The sequence below is a fragment of the Pinus tabuliformis genome, chromosome 5_2, assembly GCF_031772625.1.
Source record: "Pinus tabuliformis cultivar Carrire ecotype Pingquan chromosome 5_2, CPIR1, whole genome shotgun sequence".
NCBI classification, from domain to species: Eukaryota; Viridiplantae; Streptophyta; class Pinopsida; order Pinales; family Pinaceae; genus Pinus; species Pinus tabuliformis.
In genome coordinates, this window is record NC_142306.1 from 730256852 (window position 1) to 730267990 (window position 11139).

At 38.8% G+C, this 11139-nt stretch overlaps 1 protein-coding gene across 1 annotated transcript; it reads left to right on the forward strand.

Annotated features, from left to right (window-relative positions):
- Positions 1-8057: 8057 nt before the first annotated feature.
- Positions 8058-9431, forward strand: LOC149161298 (uncharacterized). Its single transcript, XM_089434832.1, has one exon. The coding sequence runs from the start codon at positions 8058-8060 to the stop codon at positions 9327-9329; it is 1272 nt and encodes a 423-aa protein (XP_089290958.1). The 3' UTR covers positions 9330-9431.
- Positions 9432-11139: the final 1708 nt, after the last annotated feature.

The following is an 11139-nucleotide window of genomic DNA, read 5'->3' on the forward strand; positions in this document are numbered from 1 at the left end:
AAAAAATGGGCTCTACTTTCATGGACATGGTTAAGCAGGTCTATCTCAAAGGGAGGTCTAGGACTAAGAGACCCTTATGTTTTAAACCAAGTCACGGGGGAAAAATTATGGTGGAGATGGATTCAAGGAGGGAATGACCTATGGAAAATGTTGTGGGAACAGAAATATGAGATAGCAAGGACTCAAGAAGGTAAACTCTGAACCCTGTCAGAAAGGAAAGGCTCAGCGATTTGGAACCTGGCAAGTATGAACGGAGCCCTGATAAGAGACAATAGCTTCTGGGAAATTCGTGAGGGAGACAAAGCATATTTTTTGCAGGAAGTGTGGCAACAAAGAGGAACCCTGATTCAAGAACCCCAGCTACATGAAATCTAACAATACACAACCCAAATAGTGGAAGACGTAGTAAGAAATTATTGGGTAGTTGAACAAAACAGTTATTGGAGAAAATGGAAGATGAAGAGTGACTGGCCTGCAGCCCCAGAAACTGATCAATGGACAACCTAAGAAATGGCAACCAGGAAAATAGCAATTAAAGAAGGACCAGATATAATAAGATGGGGCAAACGCATAAAAGGCATGTTCACAATCTCAGAAGGCTACCATATGAAGACAGGAGGAGCTGGAAACGCAGACATAAAAAAATGGAAAAGAATTTGGCAGTTAAACACCTGGCCAAAAGTGGCGCTTTTTACTTGGACAGTGCTACATGGGCGATCCTTGACTTGGGATAAATTAAGAAGGAACGAGACGCATGGGCCTTCGCGATGTGTGTTATTCCAAAATCAAGAAGAAACCATGGATCACGTCATAAATTCCTGCAGTGTAAGTAATAACCTGTGGTAAAATCACCAACAACTTTTTTAGATTACAGAAAGAAATTTAGGGAGCATCAAAATAACAATAAAGAAGTGGCGCAGCAAGCCGTATCGCAACACAATCCTAAACCATGCTTGGAACCTGTCAATCGGGTTTCTCCTGTGGAACCTTTGGAAAGCACGAAAGAGGGTAATATTCAGGAAAGAAAAAAAAGACAAAGGGGAAATCTAGAACCAAATCATGAAAAGCATAAGAGAAACAATCATCCTGGGAAACTGGAAAGAGGAAGACTGGAAGATGGAAAGAAAGGAAACCAGCATCATGAACTGACTGGAAATCAAAGCGAAAAACTCAAGTAGCATAGGGAAGGAACATGATGCAAGCAAGGCAAGAGCCGAAGAAGGATACAGGAACCCTCCACAAGAATTCATAAAACTAAACTCCGATGGGGCAGCCAAAGGCAACCCAGGGGAGGCGGGTATAGGAGGGATATTCAGAGTTGAGGAAGGAAAGATCAAATGGGCATATGCAATGGATTATGACATTGCCACAAACAATGAAGTAGAATACCACGAACTAAACAGGGGACTGGAGATAGCAATACGATAAGGGTACCAAAGACTGCAGATAGAAGGTGATTTCATGCTAGTCATAGAAACCATAAAACAACTACAACAGGGAACACCAGCTGAAAAACTAAGCAAAAGCTGGAGGACGGTGTGGGTAATAACAGACGTTAAAAAGCAACTTCAGCGGTTGGCATACACCATCTCGTCCCATGTGAAAAGGAAAGGAAATGCCCCGGCGGACCTCCTTGCAAACTGGGGATGCCGAAATAGAGAGCAATATTTAGACGCGGGAGAAGAAGAGCTTAGCTAGAATGAGGAAATGAACCAAATGATACAAGAAGTCGAAGTAGATGGGAGAAATCTAGAGAATTCGGGTGACGCTGATGGGAGGGTAGAAGGACGAGGGCAGGTGCAAGCAGGTCAGCGTAGATCACCCACGAAACAACAAATTACAAAAGAAAGGACAGAGAGGACTTGGATGACGGAAGAGGGAAGAGAAAGGACTGACCCGAGAAGGGAGAACAGGACAACAAGACCGAGAAGGGACAATAAGGGGAAGCCAGATGGCAATGCGGAGTCAGCAAATGGACGGAAAGAGCAGCTGAGAGAAGAAAAACATTAATGAAGCACGAAGGATAAGACATTTTGGCAGCATCCCAAGGAAAGTGGGATAGAAAGTGAGCGAAGGATGGATGGAAATGGGGACAGCTCGAGGTAACTTTAAGACAGGGGAATATTAAAATAGTAGAGTTTGAGGGAAATCATGCATTTTTCAGGTGGACGCGAAAGAAGGAAGATGGCGAGCGAGAACGCATAGACTGCAAACAACAGTTGCAGAAGATAGAACAATGCAACCAAGTTGACAGGTATGTTAAATTTCCTTCCCCGTCCTTGGAAAAACTATATATTATGAAGTATAGAGTAGGTATTAAGGTAGATAGGGATGATCTTCATCATCTTAGATTCAATTACAGAGCTAGGGTAGTTTTGAATAGGGAAGAACCCCTGGAATCCATGGTTGGGAAGGGCTAGTTCTTTTGATAAAGTTTAGGTAATTCACATGCAATAAGATTATAATTGATGCATTAGTTTCCTTTAAAGGAATTCCTAGACAGTTGTAGTGATTTGTCTTGCAGGAACGTGTACTTGTGCGAGGGGAATACTAGTTAATGTGGTATTTGTTTATAAACATGCATTGATGGTTATACGCTTATAACTAATGCATATGAAGTATTGATAAAGGAGGCTTGTCACAATATTATGTTTGCATTTCATGAATGTACATGAATAGACGGTGAAGCACCACTAGTATATATTTATGAATTGGTTTGATCATGATATCAAAGTTTGATGACGACAACAATGACAGGAAATGATGGTGACATTGTGCAAAGGATATATTATGTTTAATTTTGTGGCAGGTAAACGATTAATGGTCCATGCAGATGATTGCGAGCTGCAGGATGGTTCACTGTTGAAACAACCAGGACACAATGATATAAATATTGAAGATTTGTGGGTAAATGATATCATGATGATTGTAATATCTTTTAGCTAGATATGTTGTATTTTAAGTGATATTTCCTTGTAAGATTTTATGACAATGGTTAAGGGATGGAATCCCTTATAAACCATTGGGTGAGGGAAATTTCACAAAATCATAAAATTGGCTCATAAAATTGACTTATAAAACTGGCTGATAAAATTTTATAGAATCTTAAAAGGAAATATCACTTGAAAACCCTAATAATACCCTAAATTAGCTCATAAAATTTCCAGGGTATATCACTGTTCAATAATGTGATTGCTTATTGTGTTAGTTTGATGACGTTGATTCCTTGCATGATGTTATGTTATAATATCAAGTATGTGGTTAACTAATCTAGTTAAAAGAACAATGAAATGGATGCAAGGTTATATAGAAAGTTTATGTTAATATACTACAATAGTGGTTATAATGGTTATGTAATTTACTATTCCTTTACTAAAGTTACTCTATGTAATGATGGAGATTCTATCTAATGGTTAATGATGATTCTGGAATAGTAATTTGAATAGTTACTCATGGGTAAATGGTGTAATTTTTGTTCTAACTCCATGCATTTTCATGTGAGGTTACTGGGGGGTGTTACAAGATTGAAACACATGGTCAATCTTACCAAAATCCACTATTTTATAATATTACAATATTAATATTGATTTTTTATTTTATTTTATTTTTATCACATTCAATTTTTTTTAATTACAATATTGTGAGGTGTCTCTCACCATCAAGAGGTAGAATTGTGAATTTCCATTGTCAATTGTGAGTTGTCCATCACCATATGGAAGCATGATGATCTCAATAAAGGTGAGAGATTCTAATAATTACTTCTATATTTTATTTGTTCATCTTTTGTTGTTTATTTCGCTTTCCAACTTATTCGTTTTTGAAAAAATTATGAAATTTCTATAGCACTCACCTTTTTAATTATTGGGAAGGTGTGAATATATGATGTTGATATCATGGCGTAAACTTTTACATTTAAATTTCAAGCGTCCTCATAAAAATGATTGTCTATACTTTTAGATTCTATTGTTGTTGTTATTATATATTTGAAGTTATAAGTAAAGATGTAAAATTATTTTTATAATTTAGTTGATTGAAATAATTGGTGATTCAAATGAGATTAGTTCTTTCTCTTGTTATACCATATACCATGTGGAGTTGAGTCGAGTAAAATATATTGCGTGCCCAAAGGAAATGATGGTTTGGTGATAAGAATGGATTGTATTTGGGATAGGTTGTGGGAGTTTGAAAGACGGACAATGCATTTTTCGTAACTTCACACTTAATCATATTTAATCAATCCAAGTTTGGTTGCATCAAATCCACTTCACTTCAAACATTGTTAATGCAGTCATGGATCCCAAGCTTCTATACACTAGGATATCATTGACACACATGTATTTGTGGAAAGCACTCATGGTAATGTTGGTTAATTACTCGTAAGCCTTAAATATAACCACTATTTAGTCTTGTTGTGAGCAAATGCAATTCTAAAGGGAAGACCATTTCCTTAACCATCCAAATCATCATAATCATAAAAATAAATCTTCAATAATATCGTTGCTACCATAACTACTTACATGATATGAAGGTGAATTATAGGTTCTTAAATCCATTTAAACGTCTATGAGGTTTATCACCTTTAAAATGTCTTATATCATATAACTATATCGTGATTCTAAACTTATCTTTTGATTTGTTTGGATTTTTTTTTATTATATAAAACTATTTTATTTATTCACCTTGATATTGAATAAAACTATTAATACTACAAGTATAGAAACTTGTATATCAAAGTATAAAATAAAAAAACTTGTACATCAAAATATAAAATACAAAACTAAGAATAAAATATGAAACAAAATGAGATAAAATAGAAATGTTTAATTAAGTGCATTATATTGACAAAGACAATAATTTTAGTGAAAATAACTAAATGATTAAATAAAAAGTAAATATAATGAACTTTTATTTAAAAATTAAAGACTCGTATGGTTTATAAATAATCTTGTAGACTCCCACCAGCGTTTTGTAAAGTTTTTAAAGAGAATGTAATCAAATAGTTCAAGGAAGGTGGGTTGATAGACAAGACATTCTCATAATTTCTTAACTTTTTGAAAAAATGATCTTGTAGACTCCCACCAGCTTTTGTTAAAGTTTTGAAAGAAAATGTAATCAAATCCTTTAAGAGTAGGAGGGTTATAGACAAGATATTGTCATAATTTCTTAACTTTTTTAAAGTTTAAAGGACTATGTTAAATCATAAGCAATTTGATCAAATACCACCTAAGCATATTATATTTTTGTGGATTATTTTTCCCAACATTGTATTCAAGTAAATATAATAAACTATACTTTGTTAATTCAATTTGTAAATTGATAGAAAAGAATTGGAATAAAGGTGGAAATTGTAGAATAATTGCAAGTCACTTTTATATGTTGTTCATTGTGCAAATTATTAGTTTTGATAACATTATTTTGCTCTACTCAAAAACAATCTTTCTTTTTCATTTCATATATTCTCTCATATATTTATAGAATTTTAGTTTTATTATGTTGAAAAATATATTTGAGAGTATAATTTTTTTTATTTACATTGGAATTGGAAAATATATATTTTTTAAATAAAAATAAAATAACAACTCAATTAAAAAATAATTTTTTTAAATAAAATTAAAATAACAACTTAATTAAAAAAATAATATTCACTGAAAGGTCTAAGGTGCATGGAAATTCAATAATGCTCTCTTTACTAGGTGAAGAAGGTGCATGGAAATTCAAGAATGCTCTCTCTAGTAGGTGAAGTAGGTGCATGGAAATTCAATAATGATGTTTTCAGTAGGTGAAGAAGGTGCATGGAAATTCAATAATGCTCTCTCAAGTAGGTGAAAAAGGTGCATGAAAATTCACTAATGCTCTAGAAAAGATAAAAAAAGGTACAAGAGTTAGGAAGGTGCATGAAAATTCAATAATATTATCTTTAAATCGCCAACGTTAAAAAAATGACAGTTCAACCTCCCCATTCATAATAATGACAAGAAGTGGAAATGAGAATTTTGAGTGGGGCCCTCCACTGGCAGCTGAGTTGCTTCACAGCTACTGAGTACGAAGGAAGGAATTTCTGTTTGGAGATACAGTAATGAAGAAGGTGCGTGGAAATTCAATAATGCACCTTCAAGAAACGACAGTTCTGTTGGTGTACATGCACTAGCTGTAGACTAGCCGTAGACTTAGACTAGCTGTAGACTAGTTGTGTTGGTGTACATGCACCTAGATTAGCTCTAGTTAACTTATTGCTTGCATGCATGCGGCACAGCACACTTAACTTTAGTTAGCTTTAGTTATTGCATGCACAACTAAGCTTAACTTAGGTGCTTTTATGTATTTATTCTAAACCTCATAATGTAGAATTTACTTTTCATTCTTTCTCAATTCTTGCTCGCTTTCTTCTTTGCCTTGCAAGCTTGTTATTGTTTTACAGATCTAGATCTATCTGTGTTTCTCAAAATCTTACATGGTATCGGAGCACAGGGATTTGTAAATCAGTGCACAAGCAATTTATTTGCAGGTTCAGAAGATTGAAGCAACAACAAAGAATGGAGTCTAAATTGGAGTTTCCACAATCGGCAATTCTCACTCCATATAACTATTTCGAATGGAAGCCAAAGATTCAACTTCATCTCAGAAGTAGAGGCTTATTTCGAATAACCATGGAAACGGAAGTTGAACCAACATCGGCAGTGGAGAAATCAAGATATTTCAATCGCATGGACGAGGCCTTCGGCATCCTATGTTTATCTATTTCTCCAGAACTGCTATTTCATGTTGAATCATGCTCAACTCCAAATCAGGTATGGAAAATTTTGGAAGAATTGTTTGGAAAACAAGATGAAATGCAAGGTCACATTCTCGAAAATGAGTTAAACTCATTAGATCCGAGAAACTTTGAGAACATTCAAGATTTTTTCACAAGGTATAAAGCTTTGTTGGTGCAGCTGAATGGATGCGGGATCGACAAATCCAAGCAAGAAAGGCAGTTGATTCTTTCCATTTTATCAAAACTTGGTCCAGAGTATGCAGTATTCGTTTCTACATTCCACACAGTCAGATCTGCAACTGGTGCAGATTGGAAGCCTCCCTCACTGGATACTTTTATTCAGTCTTTGATGCATGAGCAAGATAAGCTCATCAAAATGGGCACACTTAAAAATTCCAAAGCGCATGCACTCACTGTGCATGCAAAAGGAAAGGCAAATCCTAGATCCCCCGATGGATCATCTGGCTCAAAGGAAAGGAAAGGAACGAAAGGAAAATCAATGTGCAATTATTGTCACCGTGGTTTTCACCCTGAATCTGCATGCATGAAGAAGACTATAGATCTTATGGCGCAGACACTCCAGCAATACAATCTTGAAGACCACATTCCTGAGAATGCTAAGAAGAAGTCTGAGGAAAAGGCACCCGATCCAAGAGAAAAAGCACGTCATCCAAGAGGTAACGGGCATGCTTTGATTGCTCTTCATTCTGCGCCACAAGAATGGATCATCGATTCAGGAGCTTCACATCATATGGCTTCTTCAAAGGAATCCTTTTCCTTTCTGCATGCATACTCAGGTCCTCCCATCCTCATGGGGGATAATTCTACAGTTGCAGCAACTGGGCAAGGAAGAGTGCAATTCAAAGATGGAAGTTTTGAAAATGTCTTGCATACTCCCAGGCTCGCTGTGAATCTTCTCTCAGTGTATCAGATGACGCACACAGGCAGCGGAAGGAAAGTGGAATTTACGCCAGATTCCGTGAGCATTTACGACATGCAAACCAATTTGAAGATTGCATCTGGCAAGGTAAATGATCAATCTCGTCTGTATACATTTTCTGATTTTGTTCCTCAAACCCCTGTTAGACCACCAGTTGTTGAACATCGAGATCAGACTTCTGCACAAAAATGGCGCAGCATGAGTGATATCTTTGATAATCCTGCCTCTATCCCTCTATTGGAGGAAAATCCGCAAGCACTCTTAACTATGAAGCCATCCATGTCCATGCATGCTTATATAATGCATGGATCTGATCCACAAAATTATACAGAAGCAAATGGGCATCCTGAATGGGAAGCTGCCATGCATGCGGAATATAGCTCTCTCATTGAGAACGAGACTTTGGATTTGGTTTCGTTTGACGAGGAAGAAGGCGCGGCCAAGGCCTATGACCAAGCGGCCCTCAAATTCCGGGGTCGAGATGCCATTACTAATGTTTCCGGCCTGAGAGCTAATGTCTGTCAACAAAACCAAGAAACCGTCCACGCAAACATGAATGTCTCCTCCTCCGCCGCCGCCGCCGCCGCCAAAGAAATGGAAGATCCGCCTAAAATTATAAGATTCATCAAATCCATCCCTGACAATTGCGTTCGCAGCTTTGAGCCAGTTTCCCTGGATTCAGGTTCCGGCCTACATGGGAGCTCAGGTTCTTGGTTCCATATGTGCGGCGTTCGCTCTGCAGTTAATACTTCATCCATTCGGGAGCGGTGGGGTTACGGTTCCCGCGGGAGGCTACGCCAGAATTCAGACTTCAGCCTTATACAAAGGTTTATGATTCATGCAAGATTCGTATTTTTGAAGCAGCGAGCACAATCCAGACCAGCCAAAGGCTTCTCAAATTATTGCGAAACATGCGAGAGAAGCCTGCAGGAATCTTATCGCTATTGCTGCATAGCCTGCAAGGATTCGAGTCAAGCACGGTACAGTCCAGAAGCGGACATCTATGCCAGAACACGTTATTTGGACTTCAAAGCCTTCTTGGATTTCAGATTCTTATTTCTTAATTTCTTCCACTGGCTTCATCTGCATATCTCGAGCCAGAGGGGGAGCTGTTCTTTAATTTCCATTGATTTCCACGAGACCGATGACTTTGAAGGGGCGATTATAAAGATTGAGTTCTTTGACGGAGACCACGCAGATGGATTTCCCTTCGACGGGCGTCTAGGCGTACTGTCACATGCGTTTGCGCCGGAGGACGGGCGATTTCACTTGGACAGCGCCGAGGTTTGGACGGTGAGCATGGGCATCACGGATGATAGGTCCGCCATGGATCTTGAGTCGGTGGCGCTTCATGAAATCGGGCACCTCATTGGGTTGGACCATTCCAGTGTTGATGGATCCGTCATGTTCCCCAATCTTGAAACCAGAAAGGTAAAGCGTCAGTTGAGCGATATCGATGGCGCCACGGCTCTCTATGGCCCTCGCACTTTCCGGCAGAGTCCACAGCATGAGGGTGATGAAGAATTCACGAAGCTTCCCCATTCCGGGCACGCTGCACTTGTTTGGTCTCCGTTTACAATTGTTTTTCTGAAATGCTTCAGTCTGGCGGTTGTTTGTTTGTTAAACTTTTCTTGATTTTAGGTGATAAAGGTTTGCCTTATTCATGCTAAGTACAACAAGTTTGGAGGACACGAAGATTACAGCGAATACATTTCTTTCAAATTTATAATAGATTTTATGTATTTGAGTTCAAAAAAAAAAAAATGGGTACCTAAAATGGCCTGCTGCCGGGACCCATTCATTATTGCATCACACTCACCTAAGTTAGGCTTAAGGGGGGGTGTTGGTGTACATGCACTAGCTGTAGACTAGCCGTAGACTTAGACTAGCTGTAGACTAGTTGTGTTGGTGTACATGCACCTAGATTAGCTCTAGTTAACTTATTGCTTGCATGCATGCGGCACAGCACACTTAACTTTAGTTAGCTTTAGTTATTGCATGCACAACTAAGCTTAACTTAGGTGCTTTTATGTATTTATTCTCAACCTCATAATGTAGAATTTACTTTTCATTCTTTCTCAATTCTTGCTCGCTTTCTTCTTTGCCTTGCAAGCTTTGAGTGGGGCCCTCCACTGGCAGCTGAGTTGCTTCACAGCTACTGAGTACGAAGGAAGGATGGTCAAATCAAGGTACTTTCCAGTGGTTTGCAGCGAGTGAGTATGAAGGGAGGGTGGTCAAATCAAGGTACTTTCCAGCTGTGAGACCTAATTTCTGTTTGGAGATACAGTAATGAAGAAGGTGCGTGGAAATTCAATAATGCACCTTCAAGAAACGACAGTTCCACCTCCCATTCATAATACTGACGACAAGTGGGGCCAACTATTGAATTTTCTTTGTTTCACAGCTACTAAGTACGAGGGAGGGTTGTGCTTGATTGCGACTGGACCATCCCTGCATTTAAATTGTTGAGTACCCATGGGTCTCTCGGACGTTGAGTCAAGTCAAGGCGCTTTCATGATCTCAAGTTGGTAACCAGCTGTTGAGTAGGAAAGGACTGCTAACTTTATTCGCTGCTGAAAGGAAGTAAAGGACCCGGCCTGCACTCAACTTGCTTCCGAACGGTTGAATACGAAGGACGAGTCAACATCTTTCCAGCTGTCCACTACGAATGTCTCTGTCTCTGTCTTGACGTGACGTAAAGTTGCTCAGTGGCCGTCGAGTACAAAATCGTTCACCATGTGATTGTTGGAGTGTAAAGCAGAAGCAAGAAAATAAAGTAACAGTTGAAAGCAAAAAACAAAACAATAACATGAACTGCACATTATTCGCTGCTGAAACGAAGTAAAGGACCCCACCTGCACTCAACTTGCTTCCCAACGGTTGAATACGAAGGACGAGTCGACATCTTTCCAGCTGTCCAATACGAATGTCTCTCTCTTGTCTCTGTCTTGACGTGACGTAAAGTTGCTCAGTGGACGTGGAGTGTAAAGCAGAGCAAGAAAATAAAGTAACAGCTGTTTTGAAAGCGAAGTGATGCCACCGTAACCATTAAAAACAAAACAAAACAAAACGTGGAAGTGGGACCGTTTTGAACGACAATAACATGAACTGCACATTATCCGAAATCAAGTGGTCTATTACTAATTTAGTTTCAATGGTTTTACACGTAGTTGAATATTTACTATTAACTGCTTTACATGTTGGCAAGGGCTAACCAGCCATATATTGTGTCTTAAATGCTGGCCCATCTATGTATGTGGTGCAAATCAGTGGGATGGCATACATAACTCCGGCGGGTGACCACGGAGACCTTTCCGGCAGCCGGTGCGGGACCCTCCATGCCAATCCGGCGGGCGACCACGGAGACCTTTCCGGCAGCCGGTGCGGGACCCTCCATGCCAACCCATGCGTACAACTCACCTGATTTGCAATCAATTCTTCCCTG